The following is a 26,987-nucleotide window of genomic DNA, read 5'->3' as shown; positions in this document are numbered from 1 at the left end:
TTAATGGGCATGTACTGATTGGAAAGAGAGCGGTATATCAACCCACAAACTTTTGGAGGTACAAACAGTGCTGAAAATTGGATCATATATAACTGGACTGATGCCATCATGAACACGGATCATCACAAATGCACAATATAAAGGACATCTGGAGGGGGCCATAGATAGACCAGGTTTTGCTCCTCCAGCAGCTGCAGGAGTGGCTGTGGCAAGGCTACTTCTCCCAGTCTAGCCTGGTAGGCAAACCACATCCATTCCTAATGAAGCCAGGTCTTGCAATGGCTACACGTGCCTTAGTAACATACAAACCAAATTATTGCACTGTGCTCACCGTGGGGCAAATATGGATGAGTCTCTGGAAACTTTAGCTGAGACAGTTTGTGGCAATGAGAGCATTGGTGGGTGCTCAACCATGGAAGCACTTGACATCCTTATTTACAACAGCTGTTCTGGATTCCCAGAAATAACATTAGAATAGCCCTGGTGGATCAGGCCAAAGGCCCACCAAAGGCCCATCATCTTGTTCTCCCATTGACCAACCAGGTACGCCAATGGGAATCCTGAAAGTGGGACCTGAGCGCAACAGCACCCTCCCCACTTGTGATTCACAGCAACTGGTAATCAGAGGCATATTGACAATGGAGGTAGCCATTGTGACTGGCAGCCATCCAAACCATGGTACAGACATGGCTGGTTGGGACATAGGAGAAGGCTGTCTCTGAAGTTGCTACAGAACTCCCCACCAAATTTCAGGCAGTGAAATTCATGAGTTTCTAATGTATTCTGTAATTTATTTATTTATTTATTTATTTTGTATGCTACCCTTAGTGACACAAGCACAGAGGGAGGGTGTGGAGGAGGGGTCTTACACATTTTCTTAAATAAATTTGATTTGCACATGGTACAGTGCATAGGAGGGAGGAATGGAAAAGCCAAGCATCCTATCCTGAGCTCCTTACACAAAGCAGAAAATAAAGAAATAAATTAAAAATTAAAATGGATAATGATGAGTGCCTGAAAGATCTGCACTGATCCATACTGGATCCTATTTTGCCACATCATCTCAGCGTGACTATACTGATAGTGGTGTTCAATAAGAGCTTCTGTTTTGTACTTAGATAGATAGATAGATAGATAGATAGATTCTTTATTGTCATTACACTAGTGCAACATTGCACAAGTGCAACGAAATTGGATGCCATCCCTTAAAAACAACAAAAGCAAAACAACAACAACAATCAAACAAACCACCTTCCAACCACCCCCACCCCCACCCCCAAAAACTCCCAGATCTCACTATCGAGTTACAGCATTCAAAAAGGCCACAGCTCTTGGATAGAAACTGTTTTTCAGTCTATTTGTCCTTGACTTGATGTTTCTATACCTCCTGCCAGAAGGCAGTAGTGCAAACAGACTGTATCCCGGGTGAGATGGATCCTGCAGGATGTTGTTTGCTTTCCTAAGGCAACGGGAACCGTACAGTTCTTCCAAAGGTGGGAGAGGGTGACCAATAATCCTTTGGGCTGTGGTTATGACCTTCTGGAGCACCTTCCTCTCCCTAGCTGTACAACTGGAGAACCAAGCACAAATACAGTATGTAAGTATGCTCTCTATGGAGCCTCGGTAGAAGGACACCAGCAGTCTCTCACTCAGATTGTTCTTTTTTAAAAGTCTGAGGAAATAAATTCTCTGCTGGGCCTTCTTCACCAGAGCAGTGGTATTTGCGCTCCAAGTCATGCCCTGATCCATAGTCACTCCCAAAAACCTGAATTCCGCCACCCTCTCCACCCGTTCCCCGTTGATATACAAGGGCTGAATGTCCGCCTTTTTTCCCCTGTAATCCACCACCAATTCCTTGGTCTTAGCCGTATTAAGAGCCAGATTGTTCTCTCCACACCAAACACAGAGCCGCTCCACCTCGTCCCGATAGGCGGACTCATCCCCTCCTGAAATGAGCCCCACCACCGTAGTGTCATCAGCAAACTTGATGATTTTGTTGCTGGAGTAGATGGCTGTACAGTCATACGTATAGAGAGCATAGAGCAGGGGACTCAACACGCAACCCTGTGGTGAGCCGGTGTTAAGGCTAAGGGCTGTGGACACATGTGACCCTACTCTAACCCTCTGAGAACGTTCTGACAAAAAATCCAAAACCCAGAGACAGGTGGAGTTGGAGAGTCCAATCGTCTCTAGCTTGGACACCAGTCTATGGGGGAGGATAGTGTTAAAAGCAGAGCTAAAATCCACAAACAGCAGCCTCACATAATTCCCCGGCTGCTCCAGATGGGACAGAGCAGCATGGAGAGTGGTGGTGATAGCGTCTTCTGTGGATCTATTTGCCCTGTATGCAAACTGGTAGTTGTCAAAAGTTGATGGAAGACAAGAAATAATATGACGGCGCACCAGTTTCTCAAAACACTTCATGATGATTGGAGTCAGTGCAACTGGTCTGTAGTCATTGACGTTGTGTGTGAAGCGGATGTCTCCTGTTTTTATTTCTCTTCTGATACAAGTGTTGGGATTAGTGCCCCTAATCCACAGATCTTTGTATGCAGCCATAGCAGGCTGTTGACACTCAGCTGAACACCAGAACAGGGAGGGCTGTAGGAAACTTCCTTATACCAAGTCAAACTCTTAATCTAGTATTGGCTGCTCTGACTGGCAGCAGCAATCTGGTATCTCAGGCAGGGATCTTTCCCACCACCTGCTACCTGAGGTTTTCAAAACTAGATAGGCTAGGTAGACCTGGGGACTTCTACAGGCAAAGCAGGTGCTCTAACACTGACTCATCTGAGTTAGACTGCTAGTCCACCCAGTGCAGAGGCCTTTTCCCATCACCTACTAATCTGGAGAGGGCAGGGATTAAACAGGTGACTTTTATCCTTGCAGAACATGTGCTCTTTCCCAGATGCTCACTTGCAGAACTGAGGTTTACCTGGGCAGCAAGGCCTAGAAAGTGGAATAAGGTTTGAAGCGGGAAGGTGGGGGCTGAATGAATTCAAAATATTTGAGAAAGACTGCTTTAAATGTTCGTTCTACCCCCCTCTTTTCTTTCATGGAACAGGTGACAAAATAGAAGTGGGGAAGCTGTTTTTTTTCCTTAAAGCTTGCAAAGATGTATGGATGACATGCAGAGGAGCAGGAGAATCAAAGGGCTGTCTCCTAGTCCTACTCAACAGCAGACCCAGCGAAAGTGATGGGTCCACTTAGGACCATTCATTTTAACGGGCCTATTCTGAGTAGGACTTAGCTATAACCCAAAGGAAAACTGCTCTATTCGCTAATGACCTTCTTGCTTCCTTGTGTGCACAAAACGGGGCTTTAAGCAGAATCTCCACCTTGGCCTCAGAGACAAAGCAATACATGCCTCCACTCCAAAAGGCAAACTGGTGCTTTCACTACATGCCTCCTCCTCCTCCTCCTCCCTGAAACACTGGCATACTTCCCAAGCAAAAGCAACATGAGAATGCCGATATGGTGTTGCCGCTGAACACTTCCTGCCTAATTCATTTTTAACAGCATGTTTTGACTGATCAGAGAAGGAAAAACCCACCCAAAGAAGCTGCATAACAAGCAAAGGCTATTCTGTCTAATGCAGGGGGGGGGAAACGTATTTTTAAAAATAAATCTATTCAAATTATTATGAGGAATGTCAATGACAAATCTCCTACAGCCTGCAAAATGCTTTTAAAGCTGCCCATTAGCATGACAAAAGCCGTCTCAAGTTGTTTCACTGAGGGGGTAGAAGATACCTTTTGTTTCTCTCTTAACTGCAAAAGCCAAGCACTCAAGCTAAATCTATGATCTCTACTTACCATAGTGGTTGCTAAGAGCATCTCCTACACCACCCAGAGGTTTTGATCCAGATTCTGGTTCTAAGGCACTTGGGGGTATTAGCAGTTCAAGCAGGGCAAGTTGATTTTCACCAACAGCAGGCAGGGCAGCTTGTGGTTTCTGGCTTCCAGACGTGACAATCATCAAAGGATACGGAATATACTCAAATCCGCTGCCAAAGGAAACAGGATTGGCATTATTTTGCACCGATAAGCTTCATGAACCTTAAAACTAAGTGATCCAGAATTGATGTGGGATACACTATGAGGGATGAACATGTGAAGTTTGTACAGAATCAGATCGCTGGCCCATGCTGGCCAACCATTCTGACAGGCAGTGGCTCTCCACAAAGTCTCAGGCAAAAGTCTTTCTCAGCACACTGTCATTTGAGATCCTTTTCATGCCAGGAACTGAACTCAAGACCTTCTGCATGCCAAGCAGAAGGGCTTTATGACTCATCTGTGGCTCTTTTGGGTTAAAATAAACGAAAGTTACAGGCCCAACACTCCCTCTTTTTCTCTCTCTCTGTGGTTTGTCCATCAGATTTGGAAAAGATGGCATTTGGCCCTAGCTCTGTACATCAAGATTGTTGGGATGACCTGCTTCTTGCTTCTTAGGTCTTGGTGACCTGCAGTATAAGCCAACAACTGCAACAGCCTTGTTAAATCTCCCCTAGCAGTTGCACAAATTCTTCCTTTCATTTTGATGGTGGATTCTATTTAAATCGGCTGTAGTACAGCCTTTTTAGCCAGTGTTTTTAAAGTGCATTCCAAGCTGATGGCCTGCTGTTATTCTTACAGGGTGGGAAAGAGTGGAAAATACCTTTCTCCAATCTAAACTATGTGCCAGGCTTTCACAGGTTAGCAATCCAACTCTGTTGGAGTGCCCCAATATTAAAGAGTGCTACAACTCACAGAATCTGTATAGCGACAGAAAAGTGTTATACACGCTCAACAGAGGGAAAGAACATACCAATCTAAGGTGATCCTAATTTATAAAGGATATTCAGGTGTTGTCTGGTGGACAAGTACACATTAGAATCAGAGAATCATAAAGTTGTAGGGTATCTTGAAGGCTCCCGTGTGCCGCGCTAAACCAGCGAGGAGCAGAGCAGGGACTGCCTTCCGCGATGTTGGTTGGCTTCCCATTGGCTGCAGGAAGCTCCTGCAGCCAATGGGAAGCTGCACACACCTCTTCCGCGCCAGAAATAGTGTTTGCACATAACTGGCCCAAGTCACAAAAACTTTGCCGACCCCTGCTGTAATGCACTGTGCTATATGCTGTATGAACTTTAATTGTATTTTTATTGCTTTCTTTATACCTTATACTGTATTTTATGGTATTACAATGCATACTGTACTGCATTGCAGGTAAAGGTGAAGGTAAAGGATCCCTGGACAGTTAAGTCCAGTTGAATTCAACTATGGGGTACAGTGCTCATCTATGCTTTCAGGCAGAGAGCTGGTGTTTGTCCACAGACAGCTTTTCCAGGTCATATGGCCAGCATGACTAAACCACTTCTGGCACATAAAAACACCGCGATGGAGGACAGAGGACAGAGAAACGCCATTTAGCTTCCCGCTGCAGTGGTACCTATTTATCTACTCGTGGCAGTATGCTTTCAAAGTGCTAGGTTGGCAGGAGCTGGAACAAAGCAACTGGAGCTCACCCTGTCATGCAGATTCGAACGGCCGACCTTACGATAGGCAAGCCCAAGAGGCTTGGTGGTTTAGACCACAGTGCCACCTGCGTCCCTGCACTGCATTACAATTTATGTGGATTTCAACCTGTAGTACAATAATACCACCTGAAGGTTTTGGACCACTGGTGGTCCAGGGACCATAGTTTGGGAACCCCTGATGTAGTCAATCTAGAGTTAGAGCTTTGCCCAGGCTACCATGACATGGCTGAGATGCCAAGTGGCCCATCAAAGGAAATCAAAACACCAAAAGAGCACCAGACATGCCCTGTGTTCCCAGTCTTCTTCCCCACTCCTAATTCCTGGCTGATTTGCCCTCTTCAGTTCCAACTCCTGGTGCCTGGCTCCAAACAGCTGCTCACAGCCCAGGCCTCCTAGGCCTCCTCAGCAGCTCACTAAGGATGGGGGAGACATTCATTTTTATGCTATCCTTCCTAATTCACACTTCCCAAAACAACATGAGAACTAAAACATAATAATCTTTCAAAATTTATACTTCTCCGAATTCTGAAATGCAGTTCTCCAACCCACCCCAAAAAAAGCATCCTAGAATGTGTATATAAGAGGGTGATGCAGATAAATGTGTATACATTAATGAAATTAACATAAAGAATGCATGTTTGGGGGGGGGGAATTATGAGAAATGCATACTGAACTGCTGACAAATTTTAATGAGTTTAAGCAAAACAAAACACCACAAACTGACGCAGAAATGTGGCATACCAAACTTAAGATTGGAAAAATGAGAAACTGTGAGAAACGAAACTGACAAATTCATCCATTCCTATCAGTATTCCACATGCCTTATCCCATGAATTTTAACCAGATCCAGCTAGTTGTTGAGGATTACTTGGGACCTGGAATGTGCTCAAGAGAAGCCAAAGCACGTCGAGGAAGCACTTTGAGCTGTTCAGCGTGTTGCTTCTCCATAACATGAGTCTAGGGTCGCAAGAATGAACGGAATGAATTCTTCCCCATGTTACTTACAAAGAGCTTTTGATTGGCTGCCTCCCAGTTTGCTCAAGGAACTCATATGAATTGGTTTTTAAACTTTCAGAAAGCTGGCCTGCTTGGATACCAGCACTGATCTCCAGCAGTCGACCACTCTCACCTATCAAGCAAAAAAGAGAAGAGGGCAAATAAAACCATTATTTAGTTATTTTCTCTGCAGGCAGCTACAGTGTTAACTGTTGATCTGCACACAGAACAGAGTGAGACAGGGTTGAGACCTGAGGTGATATCCAGATTTCAACGAAGAGGGTAGATATGGTCTGTGTCAATTTTGCATGTGTTTCATTTGGTGGTTCTGTCCTCTTTCCGCATTTACCTAGGAATCATTATTTTTAATCTGCATGAACATTTGTATTTAAACCCAGTCACCTTTCACCTAACTTCAGATGGCATGAAGAATACAGAGTCTGAATGTGACCCCAAAGTTTGGGCAGGTTCACATGGCAGAGGATGGTAGCAAGGTCCAGTATGGTTTCAAACTGAATGGAGGACCATGTGTTGAGATTCCTGCATTTCGGGGGGGGGGGGTTAGATGACCTTCTGGATCCCTTCCAATACTCCAATTCTATTTGTAGATGTTACGCTGCTGAAGCCTTTGCCAGCCTCATGCCCTCCAGATGGCTTTGGACTAGCACTTTCATCAACCCCATTCAGCACTGCCGGGAATCAGGCGGGCGAAGGCTGCGCTATTGTAGTAATTGTCCTGTTACTTCAGATTGCCTATTAAGAAGAAAGAAGTAGGTGTTTTAATTCAAACTGTGATGCCAGGCACGAAGGTGGGCATACATTCCAGACAATGCATTGTAACTTAGCATCCTTCCAGCTCTGAAAACACACACACACAAGCCCACAGTCAACAGAATTGTCATCGTTTCTGGAAAATGTACTTAGTCATATTCATTTAATTACAATGTTCTGCAGGTGGCCTTTACTTCTTCAGAGTAATCTGAATTGGAAGGATACAAAGCACAAATGATTTTTCTGTTGTTAACAGAAAGCCTCCCTCCTTCTCCCCCCCCTTTCTTTCTGGTCAGAGGTTTGTATTGAAAAGTTTTGCCTTTGTAATAGTCTGAAGCAATAAATGAGAACATACAAAGAGCTAAGATGCCAATAAAAACGAAAGAGAACTATGTGAATCAGAACTAAACATGGTTTTCTGGGACTAAGAGGCAAATGATAACATGAAGCTTGGCTGGAGAGGCCAAAGAACAAAAGCAACTGGAACAAAAAAGGGGGGGAAAGGAGAGGGAAGAGGAGTTTTTAATAAAGGGAGGTGTATTTTTGCTGACAGACAGTAGACATCATCATCACCATAAGCCTCTAAGAAAAGCGATAAATGGGAACCAGTATTCATAAAAAGGGACTTAGCCTGCACACACACCATACATTTAAAGTACATTGCTTCCACCAAAAAATCCCGGGAACCGTAGGGCTACAGTTTCCAGCAAACTTAACAAACTACAGTTCCTAGGATTCTTTTTGAGAAGTCATGAGCTTTAAATGTACAATGTGTATCTGAAGAAGTGTGCATGCACATGAAAGCTCATACCAGTAACAAACTTAGTTGGTCTCTAAGGTGCTACTGGAAGGAATTTTTTTATGTTGTTTCGACTACAGAAGACCAACGCGGCTACCTATCTGTAATGTGTACACAGTCTCATAAGGGTTATCTTGGCTCTGAACCACCTAACACTTAACAAGTGTGTCTGCATATGGACATTACAACCCATACTGAATTCATCCACTAGCAGAAGGGTTAGATCATCTCTACCATCTGCTGTGGTCATAAATCCCAGCAAAGTAACCCCAGGAACTGTAGTTCCCTGGGAGGGATTGGGGCTCATGAGGACCAGCACAAAACTACAATTTTCAGGGTTCTTGGGTTGAAAGTCATGGCAATTAAACCAGTTGATATTTGTCCACATTTGTAGTGTAGATATGCCCCAAGACAAATTTTGACAGAATCTACACTTCCAAAGTTTTTCAGCTTACACATTTGTATTTTTAGATATCTACCCAGTCTCAACCTGCTTCTGGTATGTTTGTGTGTGCGTGACTACAGTTGATGCAAAAGAAACAGTACGCAAACTGCCTTTCGATCCAAGGCCCTTTAAAAGCCTGATAACAAAATTTAACAAAATTGTTATGAAACTAGTATGTATTTCAGTACATGTACTATACTTCATAAACCGCTTAGAAGCCTATTTTGGCATCAAGCTGTACATAAATGATTAAATATCCCCACAATTCTTTTTTTTAAGTAAAGAATGCTGGGTCCTTGGTTTTTTTTATTTCTGTTCAAGATTGTGAGAAGTCTTTTACACAGCACAACATTGGGTTGTATCCCATGCTAGGTGTACTCAGAGAAGACCCACTGAAGTTAATGACTAAGCTAGGTCCATTAATTTCAACAGGTCTACTCTGAGTAGAACTTAGTTAAATAAAAATGTTCTTACTTTCACAAACCTCTCCTTTCTCGTTTTCCAGCTGGACTTGAAATGTATGGGAAGACCCTTGCACTATCTCAATAACCTCTGGTCCCATAATCACAATCTTCTTTGCTTGTCCTGCAAACATTCAACATATCTTGGTTAGTTAGTTTGCTGTGGTGTTCAACTTACCTTTTATTCAAAGTAGACTTATTGAAATTAATGGATCTAACTTAGTCGTATTTATTAATTTCAATGAGTCTACTCTGAGTAAAATTTAGTTAACTACTACCCTGGAACACACATATGCATGGGAAGCTGAAATCAGATCAGTGTGTTGTATGTAATTCTAGTCCTGCTCAGAGTAGATCCCTCAAACTTAGCAGATGTGACTAACTTAGGTTCATTCATTTCACTAGGTCAATGAGTATAACATAATTTGATACAACCCCTAGACTCTTGGTACAGCAAGGTCAGTATTGGCTCTTCTGATTGGTGGCAGCTCTAGAGGGTCTCAGACAGAGGTCTATTGCTGCCCTACCTGGAAATGCCAAGGATTGAACTGGGAACCTTCTGCATACAAAGAATGAGATCTACCAGTGAGCTACCACCTCTCCCTGAGTGGTGGGGATGATTTCAGGATCACTTAGGATTCAGACCTAGGTTCAGTGAGCCCTTCAAATCTGAGTAGAAGTTCATTCAACAGACCAGCACCATCTGGAGAGATGGTTACCTGAACCCCCCGCTAAGCCTCCCCATCACCTGTGCCAGAATCCAGGTTGTGTTCTCTGGCTCAAGGCCTCCAAGGTGATGGGAATGTGCTGCTCTGCAAAGGGAGAATGCCAGGAAATGCATATCATGCCAGACCATTCTGGAGACTTCACACTATAAGAGCTGACACTGGCCTTCTGCACCTGAAGAAGGCCTGATCCTAAGAAGCCATGGCAGCTCCAATCTGAAACCCTGTAGTTCCCAATCCAAGCTCCAGAATCCTTGACATTCATATAATACTGGAACCAATACTTTCATCCACTTCTCTCTTGAATTTAAATATGTGCACACATTATTCACACCCACTTGGAAACCAGCACTTTTTCCACACGTGCTGGACAGGGAGACCAACAGTAGGTGGAGCCAGAACCAATGACAGAGGCAGTGTCACCTCTTGGATTGTTGTAAGGAAGAAGGCAGGCAGGTGGGAGCCAACTGAAGGTAGGCTGAGGTTGGTGAGGCAATGCCCCATTTGCCATAATGGACAAGCCACCACTGGGCCCAACACCAATATAGCTACAATTGTTGTCAGAGTTACAAAAGCTTTCCCCATGCTCAGCACACATATTATGCAGCAGGGGAAAAAGGAAGATTTCTTCAGCAACATAATTAAAAAAAATACACACACCCCATGCAGCATTTTCATGTTGTGGCTTCTCATTCCGTTCCATTAATGGATTTCTACCCCTCTGCCAGATCCCTCCATGCAAAGGGCTCACTAGTTTTTTGCTCTTTATGAGTGACACGTCCCAGGGATAAAAACGATGCCAGCACTGCGGCCCAACTGTATGCATCAATAGGCTGAAAGGAAGGGCATTATGCAGAAGTCTCATTACGAACCTGGTTGCATAATCAAAGTACATACCAACAGGGTAGCCATTGAGCCACAGTCCATCATAGATGACACCTGAACAATGGATTATAGAGCCCTGTCCGTTGAATGTGTCATTTCTCCACTGTCCCTTCAAATAGAAGGAGAAAAAGAAAACAGAGAGAGAGAGAGAGAGAGAAGGGATATGTATTGGTTTCAATTTTAGACTGCAACATGGGTGACTACAGAAAGAAGGGATTAAGCCAGGAGCAATAGCAGAGCGGGTGGCCCTTGGGGGTGTCTTTAGAAACACTATTCCAAAACTGATGTGAATGTGTGGAGCGGGAGAGGCAAGGCAGCGAGGACTGAGGGAGGGCAAAGGGGAGTCAGAACAGCAGCCCAGGATTATGTCACCATACCAGTGGCCTGAAAATGGGCATTTTCTGCTACTGCCCCTGTACTGTGGAATGCCCTTCCTTCTGCCACATGTGAAGCAGCAACCACCAGTAGCATCACATGTATCCTTTTACCCAGCCTCTCCATGACCCGTAGGGATTGAACCCTGATTTATGTGTTTTAATGTCTGTTTTGTTTTCATGTGCTGTGCACTGCTTAGAAATTTTTAAATAGTTTATAAATGCTTTTAAATAAACAAAAATGGCCTGTAAATAGAATAGTTTGGGGAGAGTTGAGAGTTATAGACACCTTTGATAGCATAAACTTCCCCCTCCCCCCCCCATATCCTTTTTTAAAATGCATTCATGTTGATTTGTGCTTACGCTGGGATTGGGATGGTTATTTGTGATTCCCACATTCAATACCACCTGCACCTGCAAAAGTTTTGGGGTGGGCATTTTGCTTTCATTCCAATCACTGCATGTTCTGTAACTTCCTGCTGAAATCCTGTAAATGCCATGGTTCCTTTGGCTGGCAGCCTCTGAAGGAAGATGAGGTAGAATGGGAGGGAGAAGCAAGACACCACTGACTTTGGCTGCAATTTTGAGTACTTGGGCCTGTGCTCTTTCCTCCTCTCTCCCCTTCCTTTTTCCTCATGCAACATGTCTTTTTAGATTGTGAGCCTGAGAACAAGGGCCATCTGGGTACCGATGTTTGTAAGTCATCCTGAGAGCCTTTTCAGCTAAAGGGCAAGATATAAATGCTATAAATAAAAAAGGGGAGACCAGAAAAAAATGCAACAAAAAAAGCATAGCTTTTATAGTGATGGTGTCATCAGAGTAGGCTACTTCTGCCTACAGATGCCCAAGAAACAAAACTTATTGTGCGGCTTATAGATAGTTGGCAAAAACTCTTTTTCCTCAATTCCAGAATGTGTAATAGCTGGATACTATTATGCTCTATTAGACTGCCCACCACACTGCCTTTTGATCCATTTTATTTACTGATATTATTTTATCAGTAAAAGAGGGAGGGTTAAGACATTCAGAAGCAGCCTTGGAAGGCTTCTTTGGTGCCAGACCATACAAATGCAGCCCCTATTAATAATTAGCTGCAGACCAAGATCTTACAATTGGTGGGCCAGTGGCAAGAGAGTCAACAATGGCAAACTGTGCAAAGTCCTTGCAAGCGGGAGACAGGTGTGCCAATGTGATAATGTCAGGCAACATAATGCTGGCATACAAAAAGAAAGAAAAAACAACCAGGGCCAAACTGAAATGGGAGGTTGGCTTACAAAGGTAGTAACAAGGGAGGTAACAAGGCATCTACCAATCTGTGACAGCCATCAGGGCAAGGCAAGACTCCCAGAACAAGCACTGACAAAAGACATAATTGTGGATATATAATTTTTGCAAAAACACTGGAAGGAAGTGAGGGGTTACAAGGTGGTGTGGATTTTTGTCTAGTGGGTGCAAGTGCCACAGGATACTGAGGGCTAGTGAGCCTTCCCTTCTCCATTCCCAAAGCTTTGAAGCCAGCTCTCCCTCACTCAACTGCCTTGGCTGCAAATGAAAATCCGTACATTTATGTGTGTGTTTTGTGTGGCAGTCGGTTGAGTTCCCGGTGCTGCCAGCTGACAAGCGGTGGCTTGCGCGGAACAAAGTGCTACTATAGCTCTAAATTTATCTGAGCCAACCTCAAATCCCAGATGGATCCAGAGACTCAAATTCTGCCACTCTCTCTTTTTTACACCCTTAGCAACTAGTATCCAAAATAGAGGGGGAGGAAGAGAGAGAGAGAGAGAGAGAGAGAAAGAAAGAGAGAATGACTGCACGGGCAGCCCAAAAACAGGCATTGGAAAACATGTTGCTGCAGCAACTGGGTTTATTCTGTTCTTTCCATCACTCTTCTAAAGCGTTCCACGGAAATACTTCTACTGAGAATATCATTGTTAAGAGGCAAGCATTCTGCGGTGTGTGTGCTTAAAAAAGAGCCATGACTTCTCTGCAGGTATTGGAAGCTCAGGAGGAGATGCCAGCTTATTTCAGCAACCAGGGATGTTTATTAATTTGCCTCTGGGCTTAAGGAAGTGTCCCGATTGGTAACAGCCCTGCCCTGGGACACCACTGCAGATTTGGGGGCTGGGGTGGGGGCAGACAGCAAGAGATATAGTAAGGCTGAAAAGAACAGTGCTGGAATAGATGGCCAAAAAAGTATGACTCGGAGTCACTCAGCCCCCATTTGTGGATATACACAAAATCAAAAACTGCAGGAGAGTAGTGTGTTTTAAGCATATTGCTGAGGTTTCTTTTCTTTTCCATGCCCCATGAGGAGTATAAAAGGTCACATGACAAAGAAGCACCCATTTGAAACAAAGCAAAACACGAAGGGGCATATGGCTCTGGCACACACAGAAGGCCATTCAACATGCAAGTGAGCAAAGTTCCATGAAAAGGCAGGTTTGTTGCATGCAGAAGGTGTCCCGTGCTTGGGTCTGGTAGCTGGTGATGAGCAATGACAAACCTAGACAGCATCTTAAAAAGCAGAGGCATCACCTTGCCAACAAAGGTCCAAATAGTTAAAGCTATGGTTTTCCCAGTAGTGATGTATGGAAGTGAGAGCTGGACCATAAAGAAGGCTGATCGCCGAAGAATTGATGCTTTTGAATTATGGTGCTGGAGGAGACTCTTGAGAGTCCCATGGACTGCAAGAAGATCAAACCTCTCCATTCTTAAAGAAATCAGCCCTGAGTGCTCACTGGAAGGACAGATCCTGAAGCTGAGGCTCCAATACTTTGGCCACCTCATGAGAAGAGAAGACTCCCTGGAAAAGACCCTGATGTTGGGAAAGATGGAGGGCACAAGGAGAAGGGGACGACAGAGGACGAGATGGCTGGACAGTGTTCTCGAAGCTACCAGCATGAGTATGACCAAACTGCGGGAGGCAGTGGAAGACAGGAGTGCCTGGCGTGCTCTGGTCCATGGGGTCATGAAGAGTTGGACATGACTAAACGACTAAACAACAAAAGCTGGTGATGGGAAAGACCCTCCTTTGCCTGAGACCCTGGAGAGCTGCTGCCAGTTAGAGACAAACCATAATGGGCTGGGTGGATACGTTGATGGACCTGGAGCAGGGTATGTTCCTATATTCTTGTCCCTATAGCATCAGTTGGTCCATATGTAGAACTAGTGAGCCCAGGACGTTGCTCTGCACTCCTTGGGCATGGGGGGTGGGGTGGAAGGAGGAGAGTGAAAAATAAATGTGTAAAATTAACTTTTAGGTCCCAGGCTGCCTTCTGGAGCACAAAACGTCACTTGTGAATCCTGATGGCAGTGCCTAGTTCCTCAGTGTTATGAAGAAGCAGGAAGCTGGTTTGTTCTAAGTGGTAAACAAATGCTTTAAACTTCCCCATGTCCCACACAAAGGACCTGGGAAGCACACAAGCCCAATGCTCACGTCTCTCCTTCTTGTCACAACAACAACAAAGCCAGTGGCTGTGCTTTGATCCCAAAGAGCATACTTGCAGCAATTCTTCTCCCATTTTCTGCTAGCCCATGCTTCAAGATCTGCAGAAGAGACCATCCACATTATCCTGCTAATGAGCATAAGCAAAGCTCATGTGTTGGCAAAGCATGGAAGGTCCTTTTCAGTTGTGGCACCCCAATTGTGGAACTGTCTCCTCCGAGGGCTGCAGTTGTTTTCCTCCTTAATGAGTTTTGGGCATGGCGTGAAAAACACACATCTCTAAGCTAGAGTGATGCAGCTTGGTTTTCTGTTAGGATTTCTGCTGCGGTTTTGTTTCATGGTCCAGATTGTTTAATAGCAGGAAAATTTATTTGATTTTTAGTTTAAAGTTCACTGTTTTAACTGGACAGATGCCCTGGGATCTTTTTGTTTTTAAATGAAGGGTTAAAACATCACACCATATCAAGTGGTAGCCACATCACACACTGCACTTTAGCCACTTCTGTTCCCGTTCTCATTGCTGTTTATGTTAAACGAGCTCCAGAATTTTCTTATGATACCATTCATGTGCATTTGTGAACAAGAGCAACTGGTATGAATGAAGGAGGCGCTGGCCCCTGTAAGTGAACAATGGCATGCAAAAAAAAGGACCCCAGTGCAATCCCTGGCACCTTCAGGTAAGACTGGGAAAGATTCCTGTCTGAAACTCTATAGAGCCACTGCCAGCCAGTGTAGACAAAACTGAACTAGATGGACCAGAGCGCCACCTCCGCATACGGCAGCTGCCTATGATAAATTGCAATGGAGGATCAATGTGTACAGTTCTAGTTCAGTACAAATAAAATTAACTTAAGTACCTGCCCTGAAAAACGTTTAAAAATCAGACATGAAGGTTAGGGTCTCCCCTCACTCCCACTACAGCATCCAGCCCCCACAGCTGGGAAGGTGACAAGCAACCAGAGCAGAGGCAGACACATGCCAGTCAATCTGGAAGCTTACAGGAATAACCCGTGGCTTCTCTCTGCCTAGGTCACAAGCAAGGAACCTCAAGTTTAAGCTGTTAGTATCCAACCAGCAACAATGGTAGCATTGGAAGCAGAGAATCTGTGCCTGCCTAACTCCTGACACAAGAGTGAAGAACCTAAGGGGCTGCTTAGATTACTTTGGCATGAAGAACCGTAGGAAACCAGCTTTATGCCACACTTGAGACAAGAGTGATTCAAATCTGCAAAAAAACAAAAACGACCACCTGGGGACTGCTCCAGAATGCATCGTCATGGTCATCATGCATAATTTTTGTTAAATTTTAAAAAAGACTGTCCATATCCTGCCAATTCTCACATTTATTCACTGTTTGCATTACCCTCTCTACTCCCCCCCCCCCAAATACAATGTGGCCTCCTACTCCATCTCCCCCTGGCACGGCTTCCTAGACCAGCCTCTTCTCCCAGATGGCAAGAAGAGTGGGGGCAAGTGTTTCTAAAAGTTGCTTAGCGATGTAACACACAGAGAGGTTTGCAAATGCTGACATTCTTGAAAGCATCCTCCGTGCTAGTCGCATGTGGCAAGAGTGCCAAGCGCATGAACAGCCGGAGCAACAGAGTGGCTCTTGGGCTGGGGGTGGGAGGAAGGGGGTGGGAGGAAGCCACTTACCATCACCAAATGGAGGGGGAGCAGCCACAACCTTTTGCTAGCTGGCTATCTCATGCTGCGGGTTTCCAATTAGAACCAACCCTTCCTTTGTTTCCATCTGGTCCTTTCCAACACCAATTAAACGTAGATCAAAGGCCACATTTATACCACTGTCAGCCCTTAGCAGTGCTTCAACACATGTTGCAGATGGCGGGGGGGGGGGGTCTGTTTCTGGAGAAAGCAGATCAGGAACAAAAGGACCAGAGGTTGGAGATGGGATCAAAGGTGGGCAGGTTCTGGATTGGGGATGTGTGTTTGTGTCTATGTGGCTAGAAGGCAGAAGTTGCTCAGACTGAAGACTCAAGCCTGGGACAACATCAGCTTTACAGAGCCAGTCAGGCTTGCACTGGTTCCTCAAGTCACACGGTCTGGCTGAGTTGAGCCTCTAGTGACAAAGTTGACTCAAGAGGCACCCCGTCTACATGCTGGAGCTCAGTGGCAGAGCATCTGCATGCAGAAGGTCCCGGATTCAATCCATGGTGTCTTCTGACTCTGTATAAGGCAGATACCAATGTTCATAGCTTCTCCCCATTAAATACCATTGTTTATTACCCCATCATTACTGAATATGGCAGGCAACTGAGTTACAGATACAAAGACACTTCCATTCCAGTGTAAGGCCATTTCCCATTGCTCATGGAGATGAAAAGACACAAAATAAAAGGCATGTATTGTAAATAGCTGGTTTGCAATTGAAACAATGCTTTTCAATTTGACATGAATTAAGTTGTGAGCTGCAGTGGAAAACTCACTTCACTCTGCTAGAGATTAAGCCGGGGGTGGGACAGAGAATCTAACCACCAGAGAGCCTGGAGCAACTCAAGAGAGGTGTTAACAGATCACTAACGCCAAAGTACGCAACACATTTGCTCCAGAATAGTCTCCAAAAGCAAAGGGACTACTTCTCCAGAGCATATTTCAACTCTGTGAAGCCAATCCAGATGGCCAGTTATGAACGCAGGGGAATACATTTGGACTAAACGCATGTGCAAATGTCAGCTGCGTCCTTCTCAAAGAAAAACACCTGTCTCTTGATGCACAGTTATTGGTCTGTCTGAATCCCTGGTCACCAATTCCCTGAGTGAATAACTAAGTCTTACAGTGGCCCTTCATCAAGAAGGAAAGATTTCAGTAGCACTGTGGGCTGGAAGTGGAAAAGAGAGAAGCTATCTACTCCAAGTAGAAGCTGTCTACTCAGTTCAGAGGTGGGGGGCTGAACAAAATGATCTCAGTGGGCTCCTACTCCAAATTGTACCCTCACCACTGCTACAGTGACTCATTTGTTTGTGTCTTCCTTTGGACCTAGTCCACACCATCACTCATAAATTTGTACTGTTCTTCTCACTGTTTGCTCTCCCAGGGGCAGCAACATGATGGTCAAGAGGTTCTGGGGACTGGAAGTGAGGTCCCTCCTGAGGAATGGGCCTCGGCAGGTGCCCAGTGATATCAATCCCTGGCTCCTTTGCTGAGAAAGAGGCAGCAGGGAGTGTGCAAGGGGCTTGGGTCCAGCATAGCCAAAGAACCATCTCCTTATGATTCATTCTGTCCATTAAGGTCAGCAGGGAAGGTCCTCTTGCATGCCCAACCCCACCTGAGATACATTTGGTGAGAACACATGAAATGGCTTTCTTGATTGTGGAGGCCTGAATTCCCTGCCCCAGGAGATGTGCCAGGTCTCCTTTCTGATGGTATTCTGCCACCGTGTAAAGGTGTTCTGAGTTCAGCAGGCATTTGACCAGGTTGTTGTATGGTTGTTGTTGTTTTTACTCTTTGCCCCTATTTCTGAACCCCCCCCCCTCCTGGAGTGCTTTTGATCTGCCATTCTCCCTCTTTTAATTTATTTTTCTTTCAGGTTTTAGATTTCTATTTTGTAAGCTGCCTTGGGTGGTTCTGCTGTTGGGACCAGAAATATGGGATATACACATATTTTATATAGATATGCAATATTCAAAGCAATTGCTAGAAGACTGCAATGTAAGATTTCAGAAGTATCAAGGAGGCATGTTTCAGGATTGCAACCCACAGCATGCCGTGAACTTGGGCTATAAAAGGTAAATTCCAGAGATGGAAGGGCTGCAATTCCATAGCAGAGCACCTATTTTGCATGTAGAAGGTTCATGTTATATCCCGATAAACATTTATTTTTGGCATTTGGGAATGTTCCCTAATTACTATAGTTCAGTTTCACTTTATTTTCCATTGCCTGCAGTTGGTAGTTCACTTCAAGAGAAGCCTACAATTGGCTCTAATATTCTCAGCCCCGTTGGATAGCCTGGTTGTTGAATTATTGCAATCCCAAATTCAATCCCAGCAAACGAAACAGGTAGGAGGCAATGAAAAAAATATCTACTTGTGTCCTGCCTTGGTCTGGTCCCAGAGCCACAGGTGAGGGGAAACTAAAAGCTCAAGACAGGAGGCTGTCCAAACCCTGGAGGAATAAGGGAGCAGCAAGGGCAAGCCCGTATTTTTTAGTTTTTATATTTATATTTATATATGTGATCCTTGAATGAAGGGCAGTATAGAAATTTAATAAATGAAGTGAAGTGAAGTGAAGTGAAGGGTCCTAAAGAGAATCTGAGCTGAAGCACAGTGAGGCAGTACAAAGGTAGGCTTCAATAGCTGGGTCAGGAAGCAAAGCTGAGATGAAGCACAGCAGAGAATGCAAAGGTAGGCAAGGTGTTTTCCCCAAGAGCAAGGTATTAGCAGGCATCAGTTGCAGAGGGGCTGGTCAGTGTCATGCAGAGGGTGGTTGGATGATGAGGAATGGTAGAAGCTCGAATTGGGAGAGTCTAACCTATAGGAAGGTCCTAGTGGGTTGGGGAATGAGAACTTGGGACCGCTAGGGCAGTGTAACACAGAGGAGGTCCCAGTGGACTGGGAGGTAAAAAGCTGGATTCTGAGGAAGGGCCTAGTGGCTTGTCAGAAGAATGGCCCACCTCTTTGAAACTAGGAAGCCTAAGCGCTACATCACCAGCTGTGAAGGTGACTATGGCGCCTTCCCCTGCCACCTTTGTCCTCACAACAATCCTTGGCTAGGCCAATCAAGGAATGCACTTAGGTCTCTGCAGTGTAAATCTACAGTAATACTCTAATACATTAGCAGAAGACTTGGAGGTTGATCAGGATCTGATATATTGGAGAGAGCAGGGGAAAAGGGCCATTTCTGGGATTTGATTATGTTATGCTGGCTGTTAAGTTTGCTTTTCTTAATACTACTGTCTTAATTTTAGATTCTTTAAATTTCAAATTTATGTTTGATTTTAATTATGTTCTTTTATTTGATTTTTTTTTTTTTTAGAATCTATGGATTGTGAGCCACTTGGGGCTTTGATTTTGAAAAAGGGCCATACAAATTGAGATTTCATCATCATCAAACACTCTTCCTAGTTTTGAAAACATCTTCCCTTAAGGACAATATCCATTCACAGTAAATTCTAAAAGTCCCAGAGCACATTTTTGTTGCTGCTAAAAAATGGCAAATAGTATCCCCTCTTGTAACTTTTTGGGTAATTATACAGATTGCTCTCTTCTGGAGTCCAACTTAAGTTTGGCTTCATTAATGTTTTAAAATGTATGTATTGGGTATTGCTTTTTTTCAGAAGAGCGTCGGGAGACAAGGTAGGGGTAGGCAGTGTAGGGCCTCTTGAGTTTATAAATAAGGAAAAGGTGTTTTGAAATTAGTGGCAAGAAAAACATGTATTTAACTTTAAGGAAGCAATTTTCACTTAATTGATAGTATTTCTGTTTCTAACTGAGCAGCTATTATGCCTCTTATTGCAATTAATTTTGGTTACTTCAGTCTCATTGTGCATGCCTCTGACAGCATATCATTTCCCTAAGCTTCTGTTTGATTGATCCAGAGCCCAAACAACCACATTATCTGGCGTCAACTCATTGCTCTGCCTTTATTTTTAAAATATTTTTGTAGTGGTCTCACACAACAGTCTAAAACACATACGAGACATCCATCTTGGAACTTGAACTGGAAAGTACCTAAATGGGAGAGTAATTGTGTGATGACGCAGACAAGAGATAGACTTTGATCTGCCAGTAGATTCTGGATTATTTGCATAGCCTCCAAATAGTTCAAGAGCAGGGTGGTGAAGCATATTTACTATTCCATCATGATGCCACTTTATGTAACTGATCATGTGATTAAAGTGGCAAATTCGATATCTACATTTGTAATGGAACTTTTAAAAAATATTTTATACGTGGAATCATTTTTAACATGTTTGCATTGTTTTCAAATGTATGAAATTGTTTTTTTTATAAAGGAGACGCTTTCATTTTTTTTGTTTATGCATTTTTCAGTTACAATCAGTTATATTTATTCCTGTTACTTAAATTTTTTCCTATCCCACCTTGTATAGACTTCCCAACCTATCTTTCCTTAATATCCTAACCCAAAAAACTATGGTTTGCTACAACTCCTTAAGCTTTCCACTCTTTCCCTCCTCTTTCTTTGACTCTTTGTTGCTTGCTGCTGTTCATACGTAAGTTTATATTTTTACCACTTCTTTTTATATACTCTTCTAGTTGTTCCCACTCGCTTATCACTGTTTTTCTATTTGTATTTCTTGTTTTGGCCGTCATGATGGCTAATTCTACATATTCAATTAGTTTAAGCAACCACTGGTCTTTTGTCGGGATTTTTCCTCTCCTTCCACATTTTAGCATATAAGTACCCTTGTTGCTGGTGCTGAAGGAGCTTCTTGAGAGTCCCATGGACTGCAAGAAGATCAAACGTATCCATTCTGAAGGAAATCAGCCCTGAGTGCTCACTGGAAGGACAGATCCTGAAGCCGAGGCTCCAATACTTTGGCCACCTCATGAGAAGAGAAGACTCCCTGGAAAAGACCCTGATGTTGGGAAAGACGGAGGGCACAAGGAGAAGGGGACGACAGAGGACGAGATGGTTGGACAGTGTTCTCGAAGCTACCAGCATGAGTTTGACCAAACTGCGGAAGGCAGTGGAAGACAGAAGTGCCTGGCGTGCTCTGGTCAATGGGGCCACGAAGAGTTGGACACGACTAAACTACAACAACAACCCTTGTTGCTGCTGTTGCGTAAAGGAAGAGGTTTTTTTTTACTTTATCTGGAATTTCCTATCCTATCATAGGTAACAGGAATGCTTCTGGCTCCTTGGGAAAGGAACATTTAATCATTTTCTTTAGTTCTTCATAAATCATTTCCCATAATTTTTTTGTAAGTTCGCACTGCCACCACAAATGAATTAACGAGCCCTCCTTGTCTAAACATTTCCAGCCTAAGTTGGATCCTCTTTTATACATTTTAACCAGCAAAGGGGCTGCTCTTAATCTGCTTTTACACTTGCTTTATTGCTATAAACCTTTTGTAATTGTCAATTGTATATCTTACAATGCCACCTCTCTCACCACATTTGCACGTCCAGCCTCCTCTACAACCAAATGTGAAAGACCTCGCACCATTATCCTACCTTGGGAAATGAATCTGCTGGTTTATCTCACCTCATCCCAGAGGTTAAGAGCATAATAAGAGCCTGCTGGATCAGGTCAATCTAGTCCAGCATCTTGTTCTCATAGTGGTCAACTAAGATGCCCGTGAGAAGCCTACAAGAAGGGTTTAAGCCCAAGGGTCTTCTCATCTCCTGTGGTTTCCAGCAACTGGAGTTCAAAAGCATTACTGCCTCCAACTGTGAAGGCAGATCATAGCCATAATGACCAGTAGCCTTCGATAGCCCTCTCCTCCAGAAAAGTCTCAGGAATCTTCAATCAGCCCTGCATCGGGAAATTTTTGATGTCTGATGTGCTACAATTTTTTTTATTTATGCTGTAAGCCATGCAGAGTGGTTGGGGTAACCCAGCCAGACAGGCAGGGTATAAATAATAAAATTTATTATTATTATTATTATTATTATTATTATTATTATTATTATTATCATCATCATCATCATCATCATCATCAATATGCAAAGCAGGTGCTGCACCACTGAACAATGACCCCTCCCCATACGGATGACTAAAGAGTATGCTTTACATGTTGCCCAGTTGCCCTCATTCTGATGTACCACCACAACCTTCAAGGTCCTTAGAACTGCAGAAGGCAGGGGCCATCACACCAGATCAGCCACTGTTTCCCTTCCTTGAAAACACCAGACCAGGCTTGCGTGGGAGAAATGGGGGACAACACAGGCGACAGAGCCCTGTGGCAAGAAGAGGCAGGGTGTGCCTAGTTTCAGAATCCATCCCTTTAACTCTGCCTCACAGGGCTCAATGGGAAGATCTCACATATTTCTTAGTATGATGGAATCTTGAGCTTTACAGAGAATGACAAAGAAAAAAGAAGCTAATACACAGACAAATACAGGCCCTGCAGCAAAACTGGGACAGTGTGGAATACTTCTCCCCATCAGTTTTCTTCCTACCTACTCCCCCCACCCCACCAGTCATCATGCCATGGACATGCTTACTGGGCTGTTTCAAGGCTTTCCCCTCCATTTGGGGTATTGGGGGGGTGAAGCATGTTTGAAGAATGCACTTGTGCCCAATCCCAACTACACTTTCCAGGCTTCTAGAGTGAAAAGTCATGGAAGTTAAACCAATTTGATATAGTACTTTATTTTTCACTCTTTTTGCTTATTCTAGATTAAGCTGTAATACAGATGACAACAAACTGAATAAAGAAATTGCTGGAAAAACATTGTTTCAGCAGGACTATTTCCTTCTCATCCTTTATCTAGGAACTGTGAGCAAGCTGAACATATTGTTAAATGCAGACTAATAGATGTTGATCTACAAGGACTTTGTCCTTCCCTTCCCCATTCACTCTGTCTTAATTCTAACCCTTGCTTAAACCAGTTATCTGGTTTAAGGAAGCTTTCCCCCCCTTTTCTTTGGCATGCTTTAATGCCTTACCCTCAAAACTTTTTAGATGGATATAATAAAGCTTCTGTAAGCAACAGATATTGTCCTTTGAATAACAAAGAGGTGGAGTCAGTTTTTCATGTTATTTTTCAATGTAGACTGAAGCACAGAACTACAGAACTTTGATATACCACATTGTGCAGTCTTTCACTAGTCAATCTTCACAGTCTTGGTCAATCATTTCATTGGAGGTCTCTAACTTTTAAAATCACATGACAAACTCCAAGATTCCTAAATGTAAAGATTTCATTTAACTCATCATCGCTTTTTATCTGAGCTCATATATTTTTATGTTCTGTAACGTTTTGATTTTATTTGTGGTCAGAAAATAAATAATATCTGGATATGGAAGCAATTCAAGCAGGCCAATTCACACCATGCCTGTTTTTCTTCCCCAGCTGACACCCCGCTGGGCTTTTGGAGGCCACGGTTCTTGTCGGGCTGGTTTTTCCTTTGCTTTCCATTTTAATTTCCAGACTTATAAATGTCTGAATAGTAAGTCACCCAAGTGTACAGAAATCACTACCTAATTTTGTGGTGCCCCAGTTCTACTTCCAAACTGATAGGCACTCGACCACCTGAGTTTGCCATCAGAGGGAATTAGAATGTATTAACTGCCTATCCCAAAAACGATTTTGAAAAGAAGAGTGCTTTATATAAAGGAATTCAATAGCTGTGTACGAAAACAAACATACAACACTGTCTTATTAGACCACAGGTTGACCTGGCTCTTCACTGCCTAATCTAGTTGGCAATGCATCACCAGCATCTTTTCCAAATTTGCTCTCTGTGACCCTTTAAGACTAGGACTGCCAGGGAATGAATGTGAGATTTCCTACATGCAAATAACATGCTCTTCCATGGAGCTATGGCCCTTCCCCTAATAACTGTTCTAATGACATCCTAATACACACACACACACACACACACACACACACACACACACACACACTGTTGCCACCATGCAAATCTCTGGCTTCAGCAGAGTTTCCAGTTAGCAGATGCTTTGCTGCAGCCTTTCCCTGTTGCTGCCTCTTTGTGTGTTTTGGCTGCATTTAGTTTGTCTTCTTTCCCGGAGGAAGGCCTGCTGCTTGATACACCTGTTAAACGACACGGAACAGGTGGCTAACCTTATGGGCTTCTCCCACCTGCAAGGAAGGAGCTTTTCATAAAGATTAAGGAGAAAAAGTCTTGCTATCTGCTCTGCCGAAGAAACAGCCACAACAAACAGGAGAGGGCTGAAGATGAATCGATCAATAGCTGATCTGAGAAGGAAGCATTAGCACCTTTTGAATTATGCTAGCAGCACACTGGAAGCTGCTTTGCACTGCACCGGGTTGGTAGCTCAGCGCTGCTGACTCTGACAGGCAGTGGCCCCTCAGGGTCCTAGGAAAAAAGCACTGCTTCCTGAAATCTTTTCAAAGAAGATTGAAAAGAGAACATTCTGCAGGAAAACAACTGCAGCACAAGTGCTTAATCTGCCCTTTCTCCCCAGCTCCCAAAATAGTGGTTCCCAATGAAAACAAGTTTTAGAGCCACTATTTAAGACTTTGAAAGCAGCCTTCCAACAAGCCAGACTAGTCACCCATTTAGCCCACAGCTATCTATGCTGACAGACCGAAGTCTTTCCTGAAGCTGCTATCAAATAACATTTTTCTGGGGACTGAACCTAGGATTTGTATTAGGCAGAACTTTCAGCACATCAAAAGTCTGCCTCAAATTTGGAGGTGGCAGAGAAAGGGAGAACAAGGCCACCACCCCTACTTTTGTGTTTTTTTGAGGTGGAACAAATTTTCAGCGGCGGGGGCTCACCAGCACTTCCCTGGCTCCTTACTATTCCTGGCTAGAAGATATCGCTGCCTGCTGAAAGTGTTTGTTTCATCAAGCATATGTAGTGAATTTGTTTCATCATTGGTCAGTCATTTGTTCTGCACTTAATGATTTTCTAAACCTATGGTGTTTTAACTATTTCATTGTAAGCTGCCATTATATTTTTCTTATGGGTTGCCTACTTATAAATAAAGAAGTATCGGCTATATACAGCACTTCAGTGTTTTGGAAATCTATTTTAATCTGCTAACATATTACCTGTCCAAAGCTTCTCCAACAGAGGAACAACAAAAAAAGTCAACAGTTGTTGCTAAGCTCTCCCCACTCTGTAACCATGAGGACCAGAATCATGCAGGGGTTATTTTAAAATAAAAGTTTCTCAGGAAGCCTATTTTCTGCACCAGATTCCAAGCTGTTAAGCACAGAAAGATGCTAGATCAACGATCCGACAGCAAGATCAACCTCACGCACTTTGTTCTTCAGTTTTTCCAGCAAACTGATAATGTCCAAATGAGAAGCATTTTATGCATCAGCTTCTCTCAATTATCCTGAACGATTATTGCTGTTGGCAGACTTAGGAAGCTTTAGATCACATATATACACAGTTGTAGAATACGTAAATAGGATGACTAACAGATCTAGGAACATTCAATCCCCTGAATCTTTAATAACATAAATAAATGCAAACAAGAGCTAATTTTAACTGAGTAATGTCCTGCCGCTTCAAACAAAACTGGAAAATGTGTCGTAGCTATTATTTTTTCCAAATACTACTCTAATAGAAGCCATCACACTTTCTAATGTATATAAAGTGTTCAATTCTACAGGGCTGGAATGAAGAAGATAGCTCTGTATTACTCATTACCTATAGCCAGTGCTTCACCATGAAGTTGTTGTAGTAAGTGCCACACTTTTTAACAACAATAAAAAGGTGCCGGTACTGCATAACCTTGAGTACCCCCTGGAAAAAAGCACTGCCTATATGCATGTTATGCATGGAATTCTACCAGAGACTGCCAGAACCCCAGACTTCCTGGTGGGTCTGGCCTGCAAAGGAAGAAATAGAAGAAACTAGATTTCTAGTATGTGGCAGGCCCCCGACTACCCAATATGTCTCCTGGAGGGAATTCCAAATATCAGTTTTTGGTAGCCCTTTCACGCATCACGCTTGGAAATATCTAAGTTCAGCCAGTGTAGGAAGATGCTTACAGGTCAGATTCCTTATCCATCAAGGAACCATCTTCCCCTACCTCTTGTAGGAAAACTTCACAGGTGGGTGGGGCCACCCGCCTGTCAATCACCTGATGCGACTGGGCCTTCAAAGCACCTGGCATGACTTGCAAAGGGATGGTGCTTTGAAGTGTGACTGATGGGCAGGGACTTCAAGTCTGCTACATCTCTACAAGCTCCACACATGTCACATATCACATGTCACATAGGGGCAGGACAGGTTGGTATAGTTGGGGGGGCGGAGCATCCCGAGCCAAACTAGGACCCCTGCCAGACCAAAATTGGCTGATGGGATGGAGGGTCCCCACTCCTACTCTAGGTCCATATTGTCTATTCTGGCTGTCAGCAACTATTCCTTGGAATACTGCACTTTTTTAACACCTACTAAAAACATTTTTCTAGAGGAAAGCCTACCCAGGCATATAATTTTATTATTTATATCTGGGGTTTTTAAACTGTTGGTTTTATCTGTATTTTTATATTTTATAATGTATACTGTTTTTAAAGTCTGTTTAATTAATATGTTCATGCTAATTCATAAAAACCTCTTAGAGATATTATTATTATTAAGCAGTACATAAATGTTGCTTTAAAAATAATATAATCCAAGCACTGGTTAACTATGGGTTAGTTTCAGCTAAGGTGAGGCAAATTCTGAGAAAGAGAGAGAGACAGAGAGAGAAAGAAAGGGAGAGTGATTCCCAATATTAGCCCTACTCACAGTAGATCAATTGAAATTAATAGGCATGACTTAGGCCCACTAATTCCCATGGGTCGACTGTTGGATAGAACTCCAAGCCTCCAGTGTGTCCTCTCTTGACAGCAATCTACTTTTTTTAAAATTAAAAAGTCCCAAAAGTCTTATCCTCCCCTAAAGTGGGATGTTATCCGAGCCTTTTCTGATCCTGCCT

The 26,987-nt window shown here is 43.5% G+C and overlaps 1 protein-coding gene across 2 annotated transcripts in view; it reads right to left on the bottom strand.

Annotated features, from left to right (window-relative positions):
* The window catches only part of MORN1 (MORN repeat containing 1), a 108,869-nt gene that overhangs the window by 67,445 nt on the left and 14,437 nt on the right, over window positions 1-26,987 (bottom strand). For both annotated transcript variants that reach the window (XM_081201574.1, XM_081201575.1), the window contains exons 7-10: window positions 10,610-10,706; window positions 9,001-9,111; window positions 6,521-6,644; window positions 3,816-4,006 (exon numbers count right to left, since the gene is read on the bottom strand). In XM_081201574.1, the coding sequence (XP_081057700.1) occupies window positions 3,816-4,006; window positions 6,521-6,644; window positions 9,001-9,111; window positions 10,610-10,706 (523 nt within the window). The remainder of the gene's footprint in view (window positions 1-3,815; window positions 4,007-6,520; window positions 6,645-9,000; window positions 9,112-10,609; window positions 10,707-26,987) is intronic.

This window comes from Podarcis bocagei (assembly GCF_964188305.1).
Source record: "Podarcis bocagei genome assembly, chromosome: 7".
Taxonomy (NCBI): Eukaryota; Metazoa; Chordata; class Lepidosauria; order Squamata; family Lacertidae; genus Podarcis; species Podarcis bocagei.
The sequence above is the reverse complement of the archived record's forward strand: the minus strand, read 5'-3'. Positions and strand labels throughout refer to the sequence as shown.